The sequence below is a fragment of the Dioscorea cayenensis genome, chromosome 11 (genome assembly GCF_009730915.1).
Source record: "Dioscorea cayenensis subsp. rotundata cultivar TDr96_F1 chromosome 11, TDr96_F1_v2_PseudoChromosome.rev07_lg8_w22 25.fasta, whole genome shotgun sequence".
Lineage (NCBI taxonomy): Eukaryota > Viridiplantae > Streptophyta > Magnoliopsida > Dioscoreales > Dioscoreaceae > Dioscorea > Dioscorea cayenensis.
This window is the reverse complement of record NC_052481.1, coordinates 71,109-98,242: the sequence shown is the minus strand read 5'-3', so window position 1 is coordinate 98,242 and position 27,134 is coordinate 71,109. Positions and strand designations below refer to the sequence as shown.

The 27,134-nt window shown below is 32.1% G+C and overlaps 3 protein-coding genes across 3 annotated transcripts; 1 reads left to right on the top strand and 2 right to left on the bottom strand.

Moving 5' to 3' along the window:
- Window positions 1–4,879: 4,879 nt before the first annotated feature.
- LOC120272652 (BAG family molecular chaperone regulator 1-like) lies at window positions 4,880–6,211 on the bottom strand. The gene is made up of 3 exons (XM_039279526.1): window positions 5,693–6,211; window positions 5,458–5,604; window positions 4,880–5,393 (listed from the first exon to the last, which is right to left on the bottom strand). Exons 1-3 carry the CDS (start codon window positions 6,173–6,175, stop codon window positions 5,157–5,159), a joined length of 867 nt encoding a protein of 288 aa, XP_039135460.1. The 5' UTR covers window positions 6,176–6,211; the 3' UTR covers window positions 4,880–5,156.
- Window positions 6,212–8,339: 2,128 nt separating this feature from the next.
- LOC120272432 (lysophospholipid acyltransferase 1-like) lies at window positions 8,340–13,646 on the bottom strand. Its single transcript, XM_039279257.1, has 8 exons — window positions 13,319–13,646; window positions 12,175–12,230; window positions 10,949–11,169; window positions 10,439–10,847; window positions 9,719–9,804; window positions 9,135–9,198; window positions 8,913–9,031; window positions 8,340–8,778 (listed from the first exon to the last, which is right to left on the bottom strand). Exons 1-8 carry the CDS (start codon window positions 13,618–13,620, stop codon window positions 8,638–8,640), a joined length of 1,398 nt encoding a protein of 465 aa, XP_039135191.1. The 5' UTR covers window positions 13,621–13,646; the 3' UTR covers window positions 8,340–8,637.
- A 5,889-nt stretch (window positions 13,647–19,535) lies between these two features.
- LOC120272062 (ferrochelatase-1, chloroplastic) lies at window positions 19,536–26,805 on the top strand. Its single transcript, XM_039278798.1, has 10 exons — window positions 19,536–19,689; window positions 21,694–21,792; window positions 21,947–22,250; window positions 22,505–22,648; window positions 22,935–23,036; window positions 23,639–23,742; window positions 23,839–23,965; window positions 25,620–25,772; window positions 25,938–26,038; window positions 26,357–26,805. Exons 2-10 carry the CDS (start codon window positions 21,713–21,715, stop codon window positions 26,673–26,675), a joined length of 1,434 nt encoding a protein of 477 aa, XP_039134732.1. The 5' UTR covers window positions 19,536–19,689; window positions 21,694–21,712; the 3' UTR covers window positions 26,676–26,805.
- Window positions 26,806–27,134: the final 329 nt, after the last annotated feature.

Genomic DNA, 27,134 nt, shown 5'->3' with positions numbered 1-27,134 from the left:
ATCACGACATTGTAAATATCATCGAGGTTGCAAACATTATTTCTTCTTTAATTTTTTAGAAAAATCCTTCAAATCAAGCGGTTTTTTACAAAATCTTTGATATATATTTATATTTTGAAAAATTAAATAAACTATAAATTTATTGTAATAAAAAAAAATACAAAGAACACAAAAAAAAGAAAGGAAAAGAGACAAACCTTCAGAGGTGAAATGTCACAAACACAATAAAAAAAAAAAACTAAGAGAAAGCCAAGCCACATTTGGAGGTGGTAACAAACCACAGAATAGTTACCCCCACATAAGGAAAAACTTAATTGCTATAATCTATCTCTAATAATTTTTAAGACAAGATATTGAAAACCTTGTAACCAGGTTTACCCCTTTATATCTCAAATCCATCTTCACTTTTCAAAAATATAACTTTTCAATATAATAAGACTGTGATAGGTTAATTTTAGTGGGAATAGACCAGCATATTTTTTGAATATCATTCTAAAAGCTATAGGATTGAAGTCACTGTCATATTCTTAAAACCTACTACCACTAACCACTTGTTAAAGCACAACATTTCACTACTTGGCAAAGACTGTTTTTTTAGTAGGCAGTGAAAGAAATTCTTTTGGATTGTCTTGTGGGACGTAACTTACACAAGGAACAGGTAAATCATGCCCTTACGATCAAAAATTAAAAGGACAGGCACTTGTCTTTGTGAGACTGAATGTGCAAGTTACATCACTCATAAGTTAATTTTTTCAATGAAAATTTGAACCCTCACTACTCCACATATCATACGAGAGATTTATTTTTAGTGTTGTTAACTACTTGAACTAAATGGCTTTAGCGTCTTTACATTGTATTAAATGATATGATTGAGCAAAAATATTTAGGTAAATTTTTTAATATGACATTAAATTATGACTCTTTTTTATTTTTGAGTCCAAACTTTAATTTCACCGAATGATCACCAAATAAAATCCAGTCGATTTTTGATGATTTGATGTTGAAAATTTTCTATCAACAAATAAAATAGAATTGCCAGCTTGGCAAATATTATGTCATATATGTCCTAACAATGAATTTTTGGTATCTACATAATAAAAAAAAAGACTGGAATCTCTTGAATAACCACCCGATTAAATAAAATTAAAATTAAATAGCCATTTTAATTCAAATTAAAGTTTGAACCCAAAATAAAAAATAAAAAATAAAACTATAGTTTGGTACACCATCAAAAAAATTAACTCGAGGGAATCCAACAATGAACGGTATTTATGGCTTTTCTAAAATGTCAACTGGCTGAAGTAACGAGAGGGATCTAAAAGTAATATGATAGAAAAGGGAATTGAAAATTCTATCACATTGTCTAAGGGATTGTTTAAAAACGATGGAATGTTACAAGGCTTAATAGATAATTTTCTCTATTAATTGTTTAACAATATTGATTTATTTTGTGGTCCAATAACTTCATATCTTTTCGTTAGATATAATAATAGAATAATTTTTATTATCAACGATAGTCTACCGGTTAAGGTTTGGGAATAATATATATATAATTTCACTCTTAAATAGTCCAGTTTTAAGGCCCAAATGTTTGACTTATATATAGTGTTTGTTAATTATTGAGTGTTTGTGTGTGTGTGTGTGTTTTTTTTTAAATAAGTTAATTAATATTTATGTAATTTTTCTTTACTTAAAAGTCATTTGAGATATAATTTTTATAATTATGTCATATGTGAATCATAGAAATTAAACAATGATAAGAATTATGTCTTTTTGGATTTTCTTTTTTTTTTTATATTGACTAAAGATTGCTTATGTTAGAAAATAAACAATTTTAATACTTTTTCAAAAAATTAAGAAATTGTCATTTCACTAATAATAATAATAATACAGTATTGTACAAAACATTTATAAAAAAGCATAAGTAGATACTTATTTTCATGAGTAAGAAAGTAGAAAAATTCATGGCCAAATAGATGTTAATAAAAGGATTGAGTTTTATTGCCAAGTGGATATATATATATATATATATATATATATAATTTCACTGTTAAATAGTCCATTTTTAAGCCCCAAATGTTTGGGTTCACTGAAATATATATTAAAAATGGACTATTTAACAGTGAAATTATATATATATATATATATATATATATATATACACACGAGCATGAATCATCTGAGAACGCCCGTAAATTTGAAATTTACAAACGTTGCTCTCAATCCAACGGTTGAGAACTGTTTTATGCATAGTATTACTGTGCTTATAGTAGTACAATGAAAAATGGGATGAGATGCACAGTGACCTTCATTATGTCTCACTATATTAATTAATTTGGTGTTGTACTCACACTGCGGATGTACTCACATTGCGGACGTTCAACGAACTTCCGTAGAACGTTCGCAGATGATATTTACCCTATATATATATTGCTCATTAAAATTTTAGAATTTGATGGTTGTTTCTTGGTTTGAGTTCAATCATATTGGACCCTACAGACTTGAACTCTATGTTTTGTTTTGTACAAGCATGTCATTTAAAACATCTGTAAAATGATGTTCCATGTCAATCATTTCACATAAATAATCAATTAAGTCTCATCTTCTTCCCAATACCAAAATGATAGTAAACTCACTAACTCAGAGAATTAATGGCAATGAACTCTCTAGTTAGAATTAGTTTGAACTCTTTCATGTATTGTCCATTCAACTTGTATGTCCTTGATGATCTATCTATTTGTTTTCATGTGATCACATGCATTTTTTATTTATTACTAAATTGCATGATTTGTACCTGTTTATTAATAACTAGAGCCATAATAATAATAATAATAATAATAATAATAATAATAATAATAATAATAATAATTTTTATTGTTTTTATGGTGCAAATTTGGGAGGAAAAAAATAATTTTATAAAAATAATTACTCTTTTACACTTTATATTTAATTTTCTTTTATAACTTTCAATAAAACATATTCAAATGCACATTCTATTAAATCATATTTTAAATAAAAATAATTTTATAAAATTAATATAATTTTTTATAAATTTTAGATTGTCAATTAATTTTAAATAGTTTTTAAATTCATATAAATTAGATAAAATGAACCAGTAAAAAAAAATCAGAGGATTAATTTTTAAACAAATTAAATTATCATACATCTATAAAGTATTTTATATTTTCAAAAGAACTTACTATTCATTCATATACAAGATTCACAAGTACTTGTGAATCCTTTCTTCTTAAACTAATATCAAAGGTTTGAGTTACATCCCACCAGGCTTGTTCTTGAAAAGACCAACACTGTTTGATTTATTGTACTTCTTTTAGTACATACATTTTCATCAAAAAAGATAGACCTTTTCAATCACTAATAAAAATTTATCATCACCATTTAATTTCTCTTACAATTGATTTAACCAATCAACACCAACACAATTTCAAAATGCACAATTAACCAAAAATTTAGGCTAAATATAAATTTTATATTCAAACAGATCAAACAACATATTTGCACATCTTTGTCTTTTACTTGAAAAAAAATGATTAAGTATGAGAAGAAAACACTCAACAAACTCAACCACACATCTTGCATGATAATTAATTAACTTTAAAAAAAAAGAAATGCATGCATATTGCAGAGACTAAGGCACAAACAACCAAAGAGAGAAAAAGGAAGAAAAACCCTATAAAGAAAGTCACTATGTGCTCAAAATGATCAAAAGAAACCAATCAGCAACTTTCAACATGGCAAATAGTATGTTGATCCAGCTCATTTGGGGCTGTACACATTGTTGACTTAAGATGAACAATAATAAATAATAGACCAACCAATGGGTTGTGTTAGTATGTTACCCCACTTGTAGGGTACCCTGTTAGCTCATGCACATGGACAGGAAGAACAATGGACCTATCTCTAACAATGCAAACTCATTCCCCCTCAATGTCCACCCACCTATCATTGGTCCATTGCCAACTTCCTCACCATCACCTCCACCAATATATTCATAGATAAACATATAATTTAATATGGTTTAAGGACCAATTGTAGACATACAGAGAAGAATGATAAGTAGATGTTACCTTTTTTGATAAATCATTCACTAGCATATAGAAAGAAATTATAAGCTCATTATAGTTTCAATGATACATAACTCACTGGTTCATTAGTTATAGTAAAATAGTCTTTTTCTTAGTGCACAGTGAACAACAAAAATTATTAATGATAAACAGCTCACTAGTTGACTAGTTATAAACAAAAGCATTCTATTTCACTTTCACTCTCACTCTATAATATATTTGAATATGTAAAATTTGGAAGAATGACTATAAACATCTAGAAAGAAACAATGAACTGATGATACTTTTAATGATAAACTGCTTGCTATATAGTTCACTAGTTTGAACCAAAACATCTCTCTTTCCAACATACTTAAATATATACATATACTTAGATTTTTACAAGTCAGTCTGCTGTGATTATTACAAGTAGCAAATATAAAGATAAATAATATGCTGATGGTACTTCCAATACTAAGGCACTCTTTAATTTACTACCCAAATATCTCGTTCCCCATCTCTCTCTCTCTCTCTCTCTCTCTCTCTCTCTAACGTACTTGAATACATACTGAATAATATATATATATATATCTATGTGTGCGTACTTGAATACATACTGAATAATATATATATCTATCTATGTGTGCGTATACACTCTTGGTTTATAAGAGGCAATGCACATAGGGATAAATCATAATGATAAACCACTTAGTTACAATCAAAACATCTCTTTCACTGTGTCTTATATATTATATATATATATACTTTGGTTTCTAAGAGAGAGTGCATGGTGATCAGTAAAATGGCTACAAACATACAGAGAAATCATAATCTGATGACACTTTCAATGAAAAACACTCACTAGTTCACTAGTTACAACCGAACAAATAATCCTGTTTCTCTTTATCTCTTTGTTCGTCCTATCAAATCCATTGCAATCACTATTGGAACAAATATGATCAAAAGACCAACTTATTGTCATCCTCTTCCTCTTGGATGATGTAGCTATGCACACAGAAAATGAATAGCATGCAGAAGCAATAACTAGCAAGCAACAAATGTGGACAAAAAACTGAATTCATTGACAGAATACTAGAATATCTCCCAATCAAACCTTGGAGTAGGTGCAGAAGAGGCTGAAGACACCGTTGTGACAGTGCTCGCCGTTGGTGTAGGCGGTGAAAATAGTGAGTCAAAGAAATCCAAGGTTGTTGCTTGCTGCTGCTGGATTTGCAATTGCTGCTGCTGCTGCTTCTTCTTTTGTTGCTCTGCATTGCTCTTGATCTTAAGAACATCAAGTCTTTCAACATACTTCTGAACTCTTCTCACCTGCAAATAACATGGTGTTTGAGAACATTGAAATCCAAATCAAAGAAAGAGTTGTGAATTCAACCTGCATTCCTCTCTGCTGCTTGGTTTCTCCATCGGCGGCGATGCCATCAAGCTTGATAAGCTGAGCCATCAAAAGCTCAATCAAATTCAGCACATCATTCTCTCCAACCTTCACTCCTTTACTCACAGCCACATCTAAAGCTGAGACCTGAAGAATCAAACAGGCATTACAACAAGCATTTGATGTGCAAGAGAAAAACTTGGGAACAAATTCAAAGAGGAGTTTTGACAAACACCTGAAGGGCAAGCTTGTCGACTTCGACACTGATCTGGGAGATGGACTTGGCGGCCTTTTCCATCTTCGCACTGCGGCGCATCTCCAGGAAACGTTTGGCCTGAGCGGTGGAATCCTCCAACAAGACTATCTTAGATCGGTCTTTCACACCGGCGATATCAAGATACGCCGACGAATCCCGGTCTTTGCCCTTGTAGACGAGCTTCTGGTCGAGAGGGTGGAGGCCAGTGCGCTCCGAGAGGAGCTTCTTGAGCTCACCGAAGGTGGATTGGGGGCTGAGATAGACGTCAAGGTAAGCGGAGCCGTGCTTGACGCGGACGCGGATGTTCGGGATTGGAGGAAATGCAGCGGCGCCGGCGTCGGCGTTGGGGTTGCGTTTCTGGACAAGCATACCACCAGGGCGGACCTCCCACTCGTCGACGGCCGTGGCGGTGTCGCCGGCGATAGCCGGCGATGAGGGCTTCGAGGACTTGGATCGGAGCATGCTGAAAGGTGGAAGCTTTGGTTTGGCGGAAGGATGAAGGAAAGCAGGAGTTTATATATTAATTAATTAATTAATTACTTAATTAAGTATTAATTTAATTTTTATGGAAATTAAAAAAATTGGTGAAATAATTAGGGAGAGGAATATGCCAAAATAAAATGCCGCGAGGTGAGATTAATTGAATAGTTTTGAATAATGTATGGAAGGTATATATGGTAATAAATTTATTTATTTTTGTAAAAATAAATAAGTCATGTCAGGAGTATGCACAAGCATGAAGATTGATATTTAAACTCACCTGATTGACAGATATAAATATTCTACACAGACTCGGTGTCAATAGATCAAAAATGTCCTAAACATAATATTTAACAATAATAAAAAAAATTATTTTTAAAAAAATAGTCTATAAAATATAATACATTAGCATTGTCAATGTATATATAATAAATTAAGACTTGGAATATATTCTTAATGACCATGTAATTATAATAAAGCTCACAATTTTTATTCTAATATTGGATTAAAAATCCATATATAGTAATGGTGAACATTCTATCATTATTTTATTATTATTATATATTATATATATATATATATAAAGAAAGAATAAAACTCTACCGACACTAAAAATAAAAAGAGAATGATAAATAAATACCTACCTACTCATTGTATTCCCCACATGAATGAAATATGAAATAAGAATGGGAGGGATCCCCTACGTAGTTAAGAAAGGGACTTTGTAACTCATTTACATCAAGGTGTGAGGTGGGTCTTAGGCCAATTTCATTAAGATTTAAACCATCCACCATCTTTCTCTTTTCCTCTTTAGAAAATACAACAAGGTTTTAATGGAAGGTAATCTCTCATAATCATCTTATTTTTAACTTGATTTATATTATATATTAAATATAAAATAGAGAGAGATATTTCTATAATAGTATGATGAATACTTTGCTTATTGTTTTAGAAAGGAGATGGCAATTGGATTTGAAAGACTAACTTAAAATTTGGTCTCCTACTAGTTGACAATGACTGTAAATTATTGTGGAATGTTTCTTGTTTCTTGTCGGTCACTTAACTTCTTTGTATATATATATATATATATATATATATATATTTCTCTATAATTTTGATTTTGCTTTTTTAAATAGCTTGTTGAGTGATATAGTTGATGATGTTATTATAACTTCTTGAATAAATGAGTTTTGGAGTTTTTGAGATTAAAAAATTAAAATTTTAATTAAAAATAATTTTTGAAATAAGATTGAAATATATGACTACTAAAAAGAAATATTTAGTAATAGTTTAATTTTTTTTTTGTGACCTATAAAGTAATTTTCGGCTGGATTTTATATAAACAATTGATGATACTGAACTAGAATTTAATAATGTAATGAATAAAAATAAAAAAAAACAAGTCAAGAAAAAAAAATGAAAATATAGTATATGATTAATGAAAAAGAAATGAGGAGTAAATGAGTCAAGCTTAATAATAACAAATGGAGTGGAAATTTGGAAATAGTAGCAGTAGTAGGTCATATATTGGTATCAAGAATGTGAACTAATAAATGGCATCTAATAATTGTGATTTTTGTGATGTAGTATTAAGTAAGTCCTTCAAAGACAGCCAATATGGATTTGGACTTGCCAACCAGTACCATACATCACCATCCACCCCTTGTTTCTTCTACAAAGCACTATTTATATGCCTGCTTTTTATTTTTTTCCTCTAAAAGTTATAAACATAAAGGAGATGTAAAAATTTCTATGTTTTACATTGCATCAGCATTGTAAAAGACAATTACATCATTTTCACAAAAGAAGAATGGTATTTTTTTTTTTCCTCCGGAGTAAGAGATTAAAGAATTAATTCCCATTAAAATAAATAAATAAATAAATAAACACAATTATTAGAAAAATAATCCAGTAGATTTGATCCCGTAATAATTATAACGTGTGGCTAAGCAAGAACATAATAAAATAAAAATTTCCAATTTAAAGGGTAAAATAAATAAGTTTCTAAGTCGAAGATCAAAGCTACCAACAACTTAAAACAGATTAAAAAAATGATGTCAATAAGGCGAAATTTTGAACAGAGAACAGATGGAATAACACCAATTTATATGTTTTGGTGTTATATGTTTTACTCAAAACATGTCCCTGAAATTAAAAATATCCAAATAAGTTAATAATAATAAAAAAAATAAGATTCTAGTTCATATAATCAGAGCTTAAATTATAAATCAAAGCATATATATATATATATAGTGCAATGGAGCACAATGTAGCAGACAATAAAACAGAGCAAAAAGGATTAAACCCGAACTCGCAGCTGTATAAGCTTGCATGAGATGATTATAGATTAAACTTGATCTGTCTGAGGCTATGATCAGGTACTATCAGATCACTTCAGGCTTTCTATCTTTCACAGAAATCTCTGGATGATCAGTGTTTTTCATTTATTGGGTCTTCCGGGTTTTCGGCCTGACAGGTTTTGCCGGCTTGATGATGTAACCGAGTATAAAGAAGACTATAGGAACAATTGTGCCGACAAAGTACACACTTTTGTATGCAGCTATTGTTTCATGCAAGCTCAAAACCTTCAAAATATAGAAAACATTCAAATTTATTTCAGTTGTAGATTTAAGTTTCAATTGACACGGAATATAATTCTTAGTCAAGTTCTGCAAGGACGTAGAAAAAAATGACTTCATATGTATGAAATAGAACTGACCATGAAACCGATGCAAGAATAGTTGAGAACAAGTAGAGTGTAAGCAAAATTGATCAATGTGAGGATTGTCCTCAGGAAATTGTTCTTTGGGGAAACAGCTTGTTGCCACCTGTAAATTACTGCTCAGACACGAGCGAAGACATTGATTAGCGTAGATTATCACAGCTTTCTTTAAAGATGTAAACAAACGAAGAATTTGAGAGAGAAAGGTGAAAACAGTACCCTTTGAACCGGCAATCAGCAGTGCTGACTGAACAAAAAAGATGATGTATCCAGGATATAATCCCTGAAATTAAATATATAAGGATGTATGTCAGATGATATGTTATGTAGTGTAATTCAGTACCGACTATACTTGCAACCATAGAACTGAAACCCAAGGTTGAGCAACCGGAACACTTGGAATATATATATACATGCTTGGTCTGTTAATTGGGATGTTCACATCGGTAAATAGATTCATACTTATTGCAAGTCAAAATTTCTCAACAAGGAGCATATCATCAGAAAGAATTTAAAGAGAAGCAGCTTGAGCTGACAGTAAGTTTGAAGCATCATACTTTCACCTGAAGGTCAGTCTTAAAGACGGTGAAAATGTCTACTTAAGAACATCTCTAAATAATATACATATACACAAAGAACAATCAAGAGTTAGCGTGGTGCTCATTTCTCATCACATGATAACTTCCTGGAAAGAGTTCAATGTACAGCTTAAAAAGGGTATGAATTAAGGAAAATTAGATTTTTAAGACACGAAATTCAACATGCATAACTATACACCATGGACAAGAAAAAATCATACTCACATGCCAAACAGCACTAACAGTTTGTGTAGCAAGTAACTGCAGGAATCCAGGCTTCCGCCCATTCAGAATGAGCCTCTCATAAACATCTAAAACAATTCCACATGTCAGATTGCAGCATTTATATGATCATAGTAGTTTCTGAATGAATTGTGCAAGTAACTGGTCTATAAAGTACAACTGATGATTAATGACATAAAGAGAAAACAGCTTTTGCTATGTGCTCAGCAAGCAAATGCAACCAGAAACAGACAGCACAGATCCACCAGACAAATGAACAAATCAATCAGACAACCCTGGTATAAAAGCACTTATGAATGTATGTGTGTGTGCGAGCGCGCACGCACATTTGTCTAGATAACCATGTATTTATTTGCATTTGTGTGCACTATCACGCTAAGTGACATCTACATCACTAAACTAGATCTCCATATACTACAAAAAGAAAGGTGATGACATACAATTGCGTTTGGCCCTGCAACTGGAACCTACATTAACATTTTCAACACAACAGTCTAATTTAGTTTGCAAGTGACTGCAAAAGCCTCTCTCCCATGAGCTTGAATTTGAAATTAATGTCGGAAATCTCTTTTAGAAAAGTTATGTGAGAAAGCTCTTTTCAATTATTATTATTATTATTATTATTATTATATATTTAAAGAAACCTCTGCTATCAACAACTAGACAAAATTTTGAAAATATAAGATAAATGTGTGAACTCACAGTGACGTAGCCAAGTGCTGACTTGTATATTCCACATTAGCGGCAACTGAACAGCACTGGTGGCCAATTCAACACCAAGAATATCAACATTTTTTGCACGGTCCCATTTAGGTTTAGGAGGTGAAGTGTTAGACCAGCCACTGAAACCCAGGCCAGATATGATGATTGCAGCTTCAGAGATTGACCAGATAAAATAATATTTCCAGCGAGCAGTAAAGCCAGACATATATTGGTAAAAAAGCCGCTGCCAAAATCCCCATTCATAATATACAGGTTCACTAAACCGTGAAAGTGGAAAATGTGGCACCAAATACAAGTATAAGCCCATGCATATGCCAGCTTGAATTAGAGCACGTAAAGTGGCAAAATAAGGGGATGGTAACGGTCTGTCTGCAGAACAAGTCCAAATCTAGAAAAGCCACAAAAATTCAGATACCTTGCATTAATGATTTTGACAAAAACAAAATTAAAGAACTAACAACACCATATGAGAAAGCCAAATGTACCTACCCCTTGCTTTTCAGTACATTCTAGATAATCCTTCATTTCATATACTGGTCCAGCAAAATGACTGCCACAGCAGAGACAGTAACCAACATATTCAATTATAGACGGACGACGAAGCAATCTGTTTTTCTTTTGTGCGTCATGCAACCCTTCTTCTTTCAATAGCCCATCACTATAATTTATAGCACATGAAATAACTTTCAGTGTCAACACCATAAGAGCCCCTACATCATGGACATTAAAAAGATAGTCAGAGTTATGCAAAAAGCAGTTAAAACACACAGCATCGGTATTCTAATATTAAAAGGCAAAATATTGGGGAATTTTGTACAATGAACACAAGTACAAAAAAAAAATACTCATAATAAATTAGTTTCGGGAAAATAATACAGAACCTTGAAAAGATGAAATATAGATATATGACATTTTTTTAAGGGTGAATCTTCTGCAAAAATATTTGTTCTCACTAACAGACCTAGTTAATCCAGCAAGTAATCATCTTCCACAGCACAGCTTCACTTTCCATCATGAGACACATGATAGGGAGAAAAGCATTAAGATAAACACCGGTGGTTGTGAAAACATCCAAAATACTGTGTCAAATTGTCTCTAATTCTTTATCTCTCTAACACAAGCCATTACTACCAGTGACCTTGATTGGCTAAAAGCCTAAAAATAATGCACAATAATGATGTCTTAACTGACTTAATGATCACGCTTACTTAGTGCAGACCTATCATCATCCCAAATAGACTTAGGTGCATGAAAGTAATTCATATCAGAATCTATGCAATACATCATTAAGGTGATATCAGAACAAACCAAAGCAATATCTAAGCAAAATATTTCAAAAATAAATGTTGCTTGACTCCAATTGCTAGAACCAAATCAAGAACCAATTAATCCATGAAAAACAAAGGAAGAACATAACTGTCATAAAACTCCCAGAGTAAATGCCTATAAAAGTACAAGCACCACATCAATATTACATCTATACAGGGATTAAAAACAGAGATCAGTCCATTTTAAGTTTGATAACTATTTCTGCAAACAGGAAAAAAGAAATAGTACTTTGCGGAAACAAAAGAATATCCACAGAACCTGGAGCAAGAGATACATAATCTCTATGTTTTCCCCTAATGAGAGAAAAAATACTTAGTATAAAAAATAAAGCATGAGTAATAAATGCTCATATATTCACACAATTTCGTAACAGTAAAAAAATTTACCAGTTGCATCAATGCCTCCTTCCTTCCATGCATCTCCACTCATATAATACACATGGCTGCAGAAAGGACATTAGAAAGTTAAGAAACTCATTTTATCAAAGCATTTCCTACTATCCAAAGTGGTATCGCGTCTACGTTGATTAAAACAGACAAAGAACACTTGTTATTTGTCATATAAAAGAACAACTAATACATAGGTCAGACAAGCTCAACCCACAAATCAACAACAAAAAAAAGGGAAAAGAAAAGCTTTGTGTGTGTGTGTGTGTGTGTGTGAGAGAGAGAGAGAGAGAGAGAGAGAGAGAGAGAGAGGGAGGGAGGGATATATAGGTAATTAGATTAGGTAAAAGTGAGAAATTAGCAGAAATTATAATAGGGATTGTCAACAATGTGGAGTTGCAGGTTATTAGCGAAAATTAGGACGAAAAGAATCATTATATTACCCTAAGAAAAATATTTCCAGCAAGCAGTCCTCTTAAGCTAATTTTCAAAAACACAGACATGAAAATTTGCAAATTAGTTTTACTGTTGGACAAGTGTTGGGTTGTGAAAGAAAAAAAAATTCAATTAGATTAAGCTTGAGTAGGATTTATCAAGTTGGGGTAAAAGTAATCACCCAATCTAGAATTAAAGGGTCAAATCCAAGTGAGTTGAGTTTCTGTCATCCGTGTCCCCATCATTGAATGTTTCTACTCTAGTCATAACCCAAACCTATCTTTTCCGGATTAATTCAGTATGATACTCAACTAAATGTATTACAGGTCAATTCTCAAAACGACAACCTTAGAAACTTAGAATAAAGTAAAAGACAACCGAAATCAATGCACAATGTCTCCATATGCCATAGTAGTTGATACTTTTCTTATTACAATCAACCAACTAAAAAGCTTAGATGTATTAAAGGTAGCTCCTCTCCAGTCCAACCTCATTTACTTTCGCCTTAACGAACTAGAACTATTTCTAGCTAAACATCGGAAAAACCAAAGACACACTTCTAAAGAAAAAGCTACGAACTTTTGTTTTCTAAATATCCAACCAATTAACACATAAAAACATTCACAGGATCAACAAAGAGCGCAAAAAACAAAAAAATCCAATTGAATCAATACAAACACAACCGATCAAGGTCAGAAGGGCGAATTACCATCCGATAAGATATCCAAACGCAGTGATGTATGTGATGATGCCGCAGTACCTACGGGAAAGCAGCATAGAGATATACCCAAAAGCCATGGATACCAAGAAGTGGAGATTAGATGAGGCCCCAAAAGAGAGGTAAGAGAGCACTGCCCCAGAGATCGCCGCATAGAGATGCCTCAGGCCAGCGCCGGGGACAAACCTCCACACAAAGCTCACCGGAATCGTCGCGGCGAAGCAGAGCAAGAATCGAAGCACGGCCACCGAGACCCCGATCGCCGACGCCATGGATTCCATCTCGACCTCCATCGAAAACACTTCGCTGAAGAAGAAGAGATGAGGTTTCTCTCTTGGTTCACTTGGAAATCCAATAAATACTATTGTTTTTTGGACAATTTTGCCCCTTGTCATCTTTCGAAATTACTCCCCTACGTGGCATGGTACCATCGTAATAAATGCCAAAAGTCAGCGTGGATTTCCATCGATGTCCTTTTCGGCTCGATGATTGCCACGTGCGGTCGATGTGGCCGAGATTTGGGAGATGGCACTGATCTCGAATCCTGACCGTCCGATTGGAACTTAACATGAGTTAACCTTCATTTTACTCTTTACCCCTTGATAAAGTCCGAAATTGATTTCCAAAAACTTTAGATCATAGATATCTAATTAACATGATTTTTTTCTACGTATATTTATATATTTTTGAATTTTAGGTATGAAATAATAAATGTTTGAGATAAGAAAATTTTAAATATTATTAATTGATGTCATAATTTTTTTTTTTCAAATTGGTTGATTTAACTCTATGTAATATTTCTAACAAGGCGGTTATGTGAATGTAAAGATAATTAAAATTCATTATTTTATTAGACACAGTTAACTAGTTTTATTAAAATTATTAATCGAAGTTCTGTAAATGTGTATTCCTGCATGTTAGATTATAAGAAATTTTTAAGTTTTTGAAGGGGTTAATTGAGAAAAATGTAATGACATAGGCCATTGAAGAAAATTATCTTGATTGGACCCAGCCTGGAGTTCAGTGTAACTCACGCCTCTTTAATGACTGTCTTTTATTTATTTATTTATTTATTTTTGGGCATTTCTATAATGTGAAATATATTTCAATATTTAAAAATTGTGATTCAATAAAAAAATATAAAGCCATAAAACCAAAGTACAATTGGGTTTGCAGTCCAATCTCTATATCAGTTGGGTGAGGACGTACAAATAAATTATCATTACTACTGTACACACACGGCATTTACTATAATGTGAAACATATTTTAATATTTAATAATTGTGATTCAATAAATATCATAAAGTCTAAACGTAATTGAATTTGTAGTCCAATCTCTATGTTGGTTAGATGAAAATGTACAAATAAATGATAATTATTACTGTACACACGAGATAGTGATTGCTCTTGCACTTATCACAATCATTAATAAATAAATAAATAAATAAATATAATTATAAAATCCCAAATATGTGATTAACATGTTTGCCCATCAAAATATTGAAGCATTTTTGTTCCAAGACGTTTCTTACAGAAATGAAAGCAGAAAATCCACATCTAATTTTGGTATTTTAATTTTTTAATCTTAAAATAGTCTTGATGAATAGGAGAGTGATGTAATGAATTATTTTATTTTATTTTATTTATTTATTTACAAAAATAATAAATGTTATTAGTCAATAAACATATAGGTATAAAATGAATAAATTCCCTTGACATACACATTTGGAAAAAATCAAGAGAAGTGCTCTTTATATAAATCTCCCATAAAAAATCTTGTGTATTACAACCAGGTTATTCTTTGGTTCTCCTCTATCACAAACTAATGCGTGCCCTCCAAATACAACATAAAAAAATAACAGCGTCAACCTATGCTATATGGAATTCAAAAACATTTTTTTTTTCACATTGTTTTCTATGTGAACTCCTAAATATTCCAATAGTTTTCATACATGGAAATTTTAAATATACCTAAATCTTTTTCTTATGTTCATCTAGCTGGTTGGTACAATGCATGTAGTAGTTAAGACTTAGTTGTTATCAATAGTTATGCAAATAATTAGAATGGGTTGGAGATCAAATAGTGAATTATGAGGTGTTTTGTTGAACTAATCTTACCAAATTTCCTTAAGTCTTCTAAAGTCACTGAACATGCCTATGTTCAGCCGTCATTAATTTAGCAATATTCATATGAATATAATAATTCCATAGTTTCAATTTTCTAATAAATCATGATTAAGTGCTTAGTGTCTAACACTAGTGTGACATCACATTCATGATTAGAAAGCTTAATAAGTATATTTTATTATTTCCACACAATGGGTCAGTATTGTGTGAACTAATCTTGAGTTTGTATTACTTGAGCAAAGGTTCTATATATCATTTGTCACATTAATCCAGCTGTCCTTTTTTAATGTGAAAAACATTGTGTCAGTATTTCCACACATTTTATCCAAAAATTTCTACAGTGATTTTTTTTTTTTTTCACATTGCCCAAAGACCAGCCTCAATTAGGTGACGTGGGATTAAACTAGACTTGCAACATTGTTCTTCAGCAATACTTTACTCATATTTTTTCTGGACAGACGCTTTGTCGGTTAGCCCCGCACTATCTGTTCTCAACGAGAACACCAATAATTACATACAACAGAGAGCCACAATTAGGCTACGTGGGACTAAAGCGGGCGTGTAACATAAATACTTTTATGTACCTTTGGAAAGTGTATTGACTGTATTCTCTGCATTATCCTTGGCCTGCAGGTTCACAAAAGATATGATTCTTTATTTCAGGTTGAACTTCCTGCAGTGCAGAAAAGAAGGTTGTTCCTATCCTATTTTGATGGTTATTGTTTGTATATGTTTACCATTTAAGTTCTATAATTGTTTTGTTATATTGAATAACTATCATTAGTGTTACACTTTGACAGAAACTTCAGAAGTTGTTTAAGAAGGAGAGAGACACAAATGTTGTCAAGGAATTAAAGGAGCATGTTTGTTGGATAGTAAGTTATTGCAAGCTGAAAGTTACATACCATTTTAATATTTTGTCATTTGCATGCATTTTAATATGGTTTCTGTGGAAAAAATTGATTGGGCATTTTTGAAACATGTATGCATATCTGATTCACTGAGCAATGGTAGTTTGTTCAATGGAATTTTGGTTGACAACTAATGAATGTGCATGTATTTTTTTTTTTTCTTTAGAGCTATGAACCTGATGCTTAAGCTATTTCCCAAATTAAAGTATCAAAGAGAAACATGGCAAATTTCTTGTTGTTTGTCTTTCAATATCACATGCTCAAAAATATTGGTTGGAATTCAATTTCAGAAAATCACTCCATTCATCTTTAAAAAGTGCAAGTTGCAATTACTCAGGAGTATATATTTACTTATCATGGAATTGGGAGTCCACTTGTACAACCTTATCAATTTGTTAATTTCTGTAGCCTATGATGTATGTTTTATCCTCACTTTGACTGTCAATGTTGTTCTTGTCTGATATGATACTATAGTGTGAGATTTACCATTTCAATACTCTAGTGTGAACCTATATTTGATCTAGAACCTTGAGATTGGTCCCTTGCTGTTCTAGGAGATAGATAGTAGTAAAACTACAACTATTTAAGATTGATGTTAACAAATAGTACACTAAAGCTAAGAACCTCTGAGATTGATGGTAACAGTTTAAGATTGATTGATTGATTGATTGTTGTAATATTATAAACTATCCATTCACATATGCTTCGCATTGCATATGCAGGACAAGCGAAGCTGTGATCTGCATAACAAAAGAAAGTTGGAATCAACGATCAAGTGGTCTATTGGTAGCCGGGTCTCCAATAGAACCCTTCACAAGTGGTGAGAGTTTGAATCTTGGGTGAGGACACATTTCTGGGAGTGTGAGTAGTGATTGTGTGCGAGTGATCTCAGCGCTCATGTGTGCGCGGGCTCCGCTCTCACTTACTCCGTCGAGGCTTGTGCACGCCTCTGTCTTTCTTAACCGCTAAACCGCTCATCTTGGCAAAAAAAAAAAAAGTTGGATCTCATGTGTTATCTAAACATATAAAGAAATAAAAGGAAGCTGCAAAACAAGGGAAACAACCATATTACCTTAAATAATGTTTTCGCTCTCATACCCTCACTTCTTATGCATGAACATGACAGAGATCCAGCTTCTTCTTCAACGCAAGCACTTGTAGTTCCATTCAATGATTTTTGAATTTCTTATGGCAGCGGAAATTCGCCAAAAAGAGCTAGTTAACAAGTATGAAGATTTGAAGGTTCTAATATAGGCCTTAAGGAATGAATCTATCTCAGCTATTTAAAACTATGTTTCCTTTGTGCTTCATTTTTTGCATTCATTTATTCATAGGCTGCTTGGAAGCTTGGCTCCTTCATTGAGAAGAGGAGCGATACGAATGGTTAGTTAAAGCACCTGTTTCTCAACGAAAGCACCAACAATGCATACAGCGGAGGACCTACATTCCCAAAAGATCAACCTAATAAGGTGGGACAAAATCGGGCTTGCAACAAAGAGGAAGAGAGATGCTTTGAAAGATATCCACTATATGCCTCACTGGAAAACTAACAAAGATGTGTGATGGCATGGATGTTGAATCTATTAGTTCTGCATGATGACCTTTCTTTCTCAAATAAAATGCAAATTCTTTCCTTATTTATTTATTTTTCTTCTATATCTTAACAGTGACATGTAATAAAAATTACAGAAGGTTCACTGAAAATTTCTAAGATGAATTATGAAGCATAATAATCATATAGAATAGCCCATTATGGATGTAGCTTCTCCACAAGTTTGCAAAATTTCTTGAGTGTAGAAACAGAACACTAATTGTTGTGCTTGTTTAGTGAAGTTGGTGAATGAAGCTTGTGTCTTTTTTGTTTAGATTTAGTGGCAATTTATAATGATAAATGAGCTTGTAAAATTCAGTTGTGTTTTTCTCAGGGAATGTTGTAAACTTCAAATAGATACACAATGGATTCTTCGATGAATCTAAACTACTTCACTCCCATGATCACAAGGCACGTTTTGTTGTTGTTGTTTTTTTTTTCTTTAATAAATTGGCAACAAACATTTTTTTTATTTTTTTACATTGTACTTGAGAAGTTTCGAACTCGAAACTCGAAACCTCTCAAGCACAAATAAAGTAGAAAACCATTAGACTATGCTCTAGTTCTTACATTTTTTTATTATCTCATATGGCAATTGAGCAAATGAATTTTTGACTTTTTATTGGAATTTTTCAGTCAGTGTTAATGTTATCAATTTTCACGTTAAGTTAGATTTAACATATACTGTAACCTTTATTTTCAATCAATATCAAAATTATATATTCATTTTACAAAAAATGAAGCAAAAGAAATTATAAAGTAAAGTAAGTGAGTTTAAAAACTTACTTTTTTTCCATTTTAATGAAAAAAAATTCAAAACAAGCAATGCTGACATGAGAGAAGTTTTATTTCCTACACTTAAGAGTAAATGGTTATTTAAAATAAAAAAAAAGTTTACTCCAATGATGTTTTTCTCTCCGCTCTAGAAAAAATTACCTCATCAAAGAGGACTAAAATTGAAATCTAAATTTTTTTTATCAAACCAATGTTTTAAAATACTTCCAAAGTATTGTCATATTTACATTCAGGTCCTTCATACACCACTTCGTTAAAAAATTTATATCTTGAGATATAATCAAAGTGAGATAACAAATGATACACTCATTTAATTATTTAAAATAATAAATGAACAAGACATTGGTTTTAGATATATATGAACTATTTTTCTATTTTTAATTATAACTTTAGCTTCCCTCAACTTGACACAAAACTCATATTTTATACAATTATTATGTATTGGTCTAATTCATGATGGAATATTTTAAGGAATATTATTAGGTATATTATTATTAAAATAATAATAATTATTATTATTATATTTTGGTGAGGAAAGGGGTTGGCCTCATCATTCGGAAGGTTCACATAACATCCATCAAGGAATAAATATTTATTAATTTAATAAAATATTGATTAAGACTATTACCATTAAACTTTAAAATAAATTAATTTCTACAATATTTGAACTTGTTAGAATAAAAGAGATGAAAATGTAATATTCAACAAGTCAAGGGTGTATTTCCAAAAAGTACCCACAGTTATAAACAAGTCAGGGGGGGTATTTGCAAAAAAACACCGCATTTTTGTTTTCTTTTCGGGGCAAAGCTCTCGCCTTTCTACCAGAAACCCTAGCTGTCGGATTCCGCCGTGTCCGTCGTCGTTGCCGGATCTCACCGCCTGGCTCTTCGTCGGAGTCTTGCTGACCTCCCCTGGGATCTCCTCTGAGCTTTTCTAAGGTTTGGATTTTGATTCCTATCTTTAATTTGTAACGGACCTAGATGGTAAACTTAGCACAATCCTTCTAAATTTGCTGAATTTCGAGGATGGGTTGCTCTATCTTTTGGGAATACATGGATTTGTTAATTAATTTTTGTTCTCAATCTTAAGTCTTGCTTTAGCTGCAAACCCTAGTTTTGGTTCTCTTTTTTCCTATTCTTTGGAATGAGGATGTGATATTTGATGGTACAAGCCCTTTTTTAAATTTTTTTTTTCTTTCATATTTTACATTGCGGTAATGTTGAATTTTGTTCCATGATCATGGTTAGATGAGAGACAGAAAGTTCATTTGTGCAGGAAAATTCATTGATGTTTCATTTGTATCTTAATTGTTTCGTCGTGTTTATTCACATGCAACTTGTAAAGCCAAGTAACATGCTTGTGTTAGTAAACACTGATTTAGCAATATTCCAAGAAATATAACAACTTTAGGATTTCAAACTTTCCAACAAATCATGATTTTGTTATTCTTGCCTAGTAACCATGCAATGTCACTTTTCGGTTATGTTGGAAATTTAACTTATGTTTTTATTCCAAATATACTAGTTTTGCACTATCTACTGTATTACCCTTTATTATATAGTGATTTTTATAGAAAATCTCATAATTGTGTGCGTACTTTGAAATATAAGATGTGCACTTAGTCCTCTACAAAACACTAATATTTGCTCATATGCCTCTCCGGCTACCATGAACTCAATTATAATTAATTGTTTTGAACTATAATTTGAGGGTTTGCATATAAATGCCTAATTGTCCTTCTTCCCTACTCTATTGTTAGGAAATACAAAAGTACCTTTCCTAAAGTTGCTGAACCAAAATGTTAAGAGTATAGATGTAAACCGAAGGTTGTCTTGTTTCCTTTCACATTGAAGTTTTCTTAACCTCAAGGTATTTGATCAAATACTTGTCGATTAGTATGATATTTGTTTTAAGTATTTAAACTTCCATTTTAAATTCTATTTATATTTTCATCTATCTTGATTAAAAATGTACTTTTATGTATTTTGAATTTATGGATGCATTTTATGATTGCATAAAAAAAACTAAAGAATTTGTTTAGCCTTGTCCTTATTTTTAAATTGCAAGAGCTTAATTTTTGGTGTTAAATGTGTTATTAACATACAGAGCAGTTTGAGAGCAGTTTGAGAATTGAGGACTGTACAGTGATTATATTAGCATCAATTTTTGTTTCGTGCATTTAAGAATATATATATATATATATATTGTAACTGTGTATTGGTTCTTTAGAAATATCTTTTATGGTAGTTGTCTGTTTAAACTCAAAAACATTCTATTTGCTTGTAAGTATGGAAAAAATTCATTTTTGTCACATTAATAAAAAAAATTATACTTTGAAACCCGTAAACTCAGTGTATGTATAGTAAAGTTTTTAAATAAGTTTATTATTTCATTATTTAATATTAAAAGATGTCAATTTATTTTATTGCAGGGTATTTAAGGACATATTTGAAGTTTTAGGATACAAATAATTAATTATATATATATTGCTAAGGGGAGGGGAAATAATAATAGTAATAAGAAGAATAATGATATTTAGGCCTAATAGATAGACCTAATGATGTGGATGCCAAGTTGGCATCCATATCATTCTTTCTTCCATAAACAAATTGTATAAATTCCTAAACTTTAAAAATTATAAAACATTATAAAATATTATCTAAAACCTAAAATTTTAAACCCAAATACTATAAAACATTTGGGATTGCGAAACTAGAGATCGCTCTTAGATTTCTATTTCTCTTGCAATTCCATCTCTCCCAATCTGGGTAAAATATTCACTTTCTTGGGATTCATCTCTTTTTATAAGATTTCGGTGATTGCTTGAAGCCGATCTTGGAATTTTCGCATCTTTCTGTCATTTTTTTAATGGATTTAGGGTTTTGTTTATTCTACTTTATTGGTTGTTATTTTTCTGATCAAGTTTTGTTCTATTTTGGCAGGTTCGATTCGTGCCAAGGCATGGATGCCTTGGGTTGCAGGGTTTCCAACACAAATTTCTCCGGCCTTTGCCATCGGAGAACATTCTCTCCACCAATTTTGTAAATTTCTCATTTAAAATCATTTTCCTGTTTTGATTTGATTGTCCATATGAATATTTCTCCTTGTTTGATCTTTCAATGGATTTCTTGGTTTATTTTATTTTTATTTTATTATTATTTATCTATTTATTTATTTATTTATTTATTTTTGCAGGGTGTGCAATAGACAATATGTGTTTCTGTTTAATGGTTCACATGGGCAATTTTCTTTACGCCTAAATGCATCCTCTGATAAGTTTAAGATGAATGGCAAACCGAATGTTCAGCTTCCTGTTCAGGAAAGACGACTGCTTGGGAAGACATTTTCTTCTATAAGAGAATGTACCTTGGAGGAGAACTTTGCTGGAGTTCAGATGAATACTTCTCAAGAAAAAATTGGTGTGCTGTTGTTAAACCTTGGTGGCCCGGAGAAACTTCATGATGTTCAACCATTTTTATTCAATTTGTTTTCTGATCCAGTATGTGATTCTTCTGTATGAAATATGTTCCTTATAATTAAATTTCTTATTTTTTGAATGCTTATATAATTTCATGCCGTTGATATGCAATCTTGGTTATGAATGTCATGCTCTAGTGTGTCCATAGCTTTTGTGATTTTATCATCTAGATGTTTGTATATTATAATTATAAGAATTTGTCAACCCAAATATAGTTTTAATGAATTTGGATGGTGATGAATTTGATTATGATTTGTTTTTTCTTCTTTTGACAGGATATCATAAGACTCCCCCGATTATTCCGGTTTCTTCAACGACCATTAGCTCAACTTATTTCAGTTTTTAGAGCTCCAAAAAGCAAAGAAGGTTATGTTGCCATTGGTGGTGGGTCACCTTTGCGTAGGATAACAGATGAACAGGTGCACTTCTTTCTCATCTTTTCATTCCTTCTAAATTTTCTGGAATGTTTTCTGTTTCATTATTTTTAGCTAAGATGTAAGTGTTAATTTTATTTTTTACAATGCTACATATCTTTTCTAGTTTAAATTTCTTTTTTACAGTTATTGTATTACTGATTTACCATACCCAGAAACTTCATTAGTCCTGTTACTTGTATAAATGCTGATATTGAGAGTGGAAACCCTGAAGTAGATGACAATCTTAATCGGAAATCGATGTGCATTAATATATGATTTGAATTTACAGGCATGCGCTTTAAAAGAAGCTCTCAAAGAAAAGAAGGTTAATGCAAATGTATATGTTGCAATGAGATATTGGCATCCTTTCACTGAAATGGCCATTCATCAGGTTTGTTTCAAATTTGCACCATCTTTTTCTTGCTGATCTTTCATTCCTTTTTGTTCTTTTTGTTAATCTCCAATAACCTATTTTACAGCCATCATTGCATGTTCTAGAGCTTAGTTGAGATCTTGAATTTGCCTGATTTTCATCTTGTACAAAGGTTGCTTATCTAGAGTTTCTACAATAGGATGTCTAAATAGGATCTCATAGTCACTGTTTTAACCACTTCAGACAAGAGTATTTTTTAAATAATAAAGACAGAAAAACTAGGTGAAATCTTTTAATGTGAGAAAATGAATGGTGAAAAGCATTATTTGCTTTAATGAAATGTGATCAATGTTTATTTATAACATTCTTGTGTGGCACCATTTATCCAATGAAAAAGTTAAATAAATAATATTAAAAATAAAAAACAAATAATTTTTTCAACCAACTCGAGATCAATGAGATATCTGTGGTTTTAAATTGTCTGAATTTCTTTAGTCACATTCTTACCTAGATGGATTGAGAAGTACAGTATTAAAGTTTTTCAATAAACCTCATCAATTGACATGGTTTTGCATTTATGTCCCTGTTAATGACATTTTTGTTGTTTTTGTATGTGATAGATCAAGAAGGATAATGTTACCAAGCTTGTAGTTCTTCCACTATATCCTCAATTCTCTATATCCACAAGTGGGTCAAGCATAAAGCTTCTTATGCGCATCTTCAGGTGAATAAAGTCTGCTTTTCTAGATTATTCTGGATTATGCTTGAAGTTTGATTTGTCACAGAGTTGGGTACTACAGAGTTTAATATTTTTTTTCAGGGAAGATGATCATTTTGCTCAACTACCAATTTCTATTATTGAGTCGTGGTATCAACGAGAAGGATACATTAAGTCTATGGCTGACTTGATAGAAAATGAGCTTTCAAATTTTGCTAACCCTCAGGAGGTATTTCTCTGAATTAGTTCACCTGTCTTTATAGACCTGTAGATATGTGGGCTTTGGTCTAGAAAACATTAACAGATACCTATCTATCTTTGCTATTTTTATTTGTGATTTACAAAAACTGCTCTAAAGGTGCCCACCTTGTTCCTCTATCAATGTATCATTCGGTGCTTTCCGTTTTCCACCTCCCATTCTTTAGGGTTTAATAATTTGACATATTGACGATAAGGCCTACACTTAACCTTTCCTTTATCGTTTTTTTGTGTGTAATGTTCATAAATCATATTTATTTTCCATTTATGTGATGCCCTTATTGTTGTAGTCTTTCCATGCAAAAGATACTTTCATCCTGTAACATTCCTCCTTTCAACAATCAACTGGAAAAAGTGAAAAGAATAATTCTAATTGCAACAGGATAGTTTGGGTAGGAGATTTGATTTATTGCCATTATCTGTGTTGTTTGAAGGTTTGTGCATTGTTCCAAGTGTTTGGGATGTCTCTTTAATTCAACAATGTAAATAACTGGCATCCTGCATTTGTTGATCTATATTTTATGGTCTCCAATAATATCTATAGTTATATTGCATTTGTTTCATGGTGGGCATTATTAAAAGAAAAAGGGTATGCTTCTGCCAGTCAGATAAAATGCATAGCTGGTCTGCACCAGGCTTTCATCAGGGATTTGGTGATGTTTTAAGTTCTCCTGTAATATGTTGGGTGGCTTGGCTGATGCACTACATGACCGGCAGTAAAGAGAAAAGGAGAATACTCCTGCTGATCCAAATCATATAGTTTAAACTAAATTTGTGTTTGTTTGCTTTTGTTCTCAACTTTCTTTTTTTTTTTTTTGTGTGTGTGTGTTAAACTTTGACCTTGTTAGAGATTGACAAACTGAACTTGGGTTCACAATAACTCGCCAATCACTATAGTAGTGCATCATATTTTATATCATGGAGGGTAGAAAATGGCAAATGGCATGTCAAGACACTTTTTCTGCTTTCGTACACATCATCTAATATGTTTGTTAGTAAAGCAACCTTCCAGTGACAACTGTTGCGGCAGACCTATGCATATTTGTGTTATACGCATGCTAACATCTATTGCATATTTAGAAAATCTTGTTGGGATTCTGCACAATTTTTTTTGTTTGAATTTTGCATCATTATGATAATGACATTTGCAGGTATATAACTGTAATGATATTGTAAATAAATAAACTCAGTGATGAACAAATAGCTAATATTGAGTCACTTGAGTGGCCCCTGGTTCCATGGTTTTCTTTGGGTAAATTCTGATAGTTAAAGCCATCTTTTTTCTGCAAGATTATGACCCATCAAGTATTTACTTAATTTTCATCCGCATTGCTCTTCATGGATGGCAAATAGAGTTAAAGCAGTTTCAACTGACTAATAATATGCTATTTTGTTTGATTTCATATTTTCTTTGAATAAATTTTTTGGTTTCATTCCCATGTACAATTGATTTATTATTAATATTATTTATTGTCATTTTAATGATTGCTCTTAGAGATCAGATATTTTTTTATTCCTTACACTTTGTGGGAGTTCTCATTATTGACTATTTTTCAGTTCAAGGCTCAGTCAATGAGATTTTTAAAGTAGAAATATTCACAACCTTATTCATTTTGCAATCATAGGTTATGATATTCTTCAGTGCACATGGGGTGCCAGTTAGCTATGTTGAGGATGCAGGAGACCCGTACAGAGATCAGATGGAAGATTGTATCAACCTGATCATGGATGAACTAAAATCAAGAGGGATTGGCAATCCTCATACTCTTGCTTATCAGGTATTGCAGTTATAACTATCTCTTTGTTTTCCAGTTTGGTAGCAGCAAGTTTTGATATAAATTAATTTCTTGACATCTGAAGCTATAAAAATCAAACGTATAAGATATCACTATTCTACCTGATAAGTTCATAGTTACATTTTAACATTATTCTGACCATGGCAGAGTCGAGTCGGCCCTGTTCAATGGTTGAAGCCTTACACTGATGAAGTCTTGGTTGAACTTGGGCAGCAGGGTGTGAAGAGCCTTCTGGCTGTCCCCATCAGGTAGAATCTGGTCATCATTTTCCTCTCTACAATAACATTGCTTTTATGTACTGTGTTTGCAATTAACCATAGGCAGTTGCGCACTAGGATGCTCTAGATTTGGTTTGCTGAGGATTTCTTATCTGAAGTTCATATTTCTTAGCAATTATCTGGTTATGGCTGTGACTTGGAATACAGTTTTGTGTTGTTTAACATGCAATTTACTGCATATTTTCATGTGTGCATGTGTGTTTGGACATATGTTTTTTGAAAAAGTATTTCATTAATTAATCAATCAATTCATCTCAAAAGTTATCCGTCGCCTTCTCCCATATGCAGCTTTGTCAGTGAACACATTGAAACTCTTGAAGAAATTGATATGGAATACAAGCATCTGGCTTTAGAGTCCGGCATTGAGAACTGGGGCAGGGTCCCTGCTCTTGGTTGTACCCCATCCTTCATTTCAGATCTGGCTGATGCAGTTATTGAAGCACTTCCGACGGCATCCCTTATTTCATCATCTGCAAATGATACAAGCAGTGAAACAGAGACCGACCCATTGCGGTATGTGATCAATTTGTTTTTCGGATCAATACTAGCCTTTTTGCTGCTTTTGACTCCCAAGTTTATCTCTGCATTTAGGAATTTTCTTGTCTAGCTGATGTGAGTATATGTAAAGTTTTCTCCAGAAAGGAAACCTGAATAATCTAATAATAATGCACAAAGCTGTCAGAGGAACAGAAATACATACAAAAAAGAGTTATACAAGAACAACAATTTTCATCTAATTTTTTTTTCTTTATTTTAATTTAATTTTTATCAACATTGCTTTGATGAGTTATTTTTTGAGTTCATTTCACTCTTGGCCATAAATGTTCGCACTTTATAATATTGTGTCTACAAATTTTTTTTGGTAACACAAAAGCCACTTAACTTTTTTCATGTTGTATGTGTGACCATAATACCTTGTTTTAAGGTGTTCTTCGCCGTCATGTCAGCAAATTTGCCGAAAACTGTATTAAAATAGGTCATTATGGCCACATGTGCAACCGAAGAAAAGTTAATGGTTTTTGTGTTACAAAAAAAATTTTGTGGTCATAGTGATATAAATTATAAA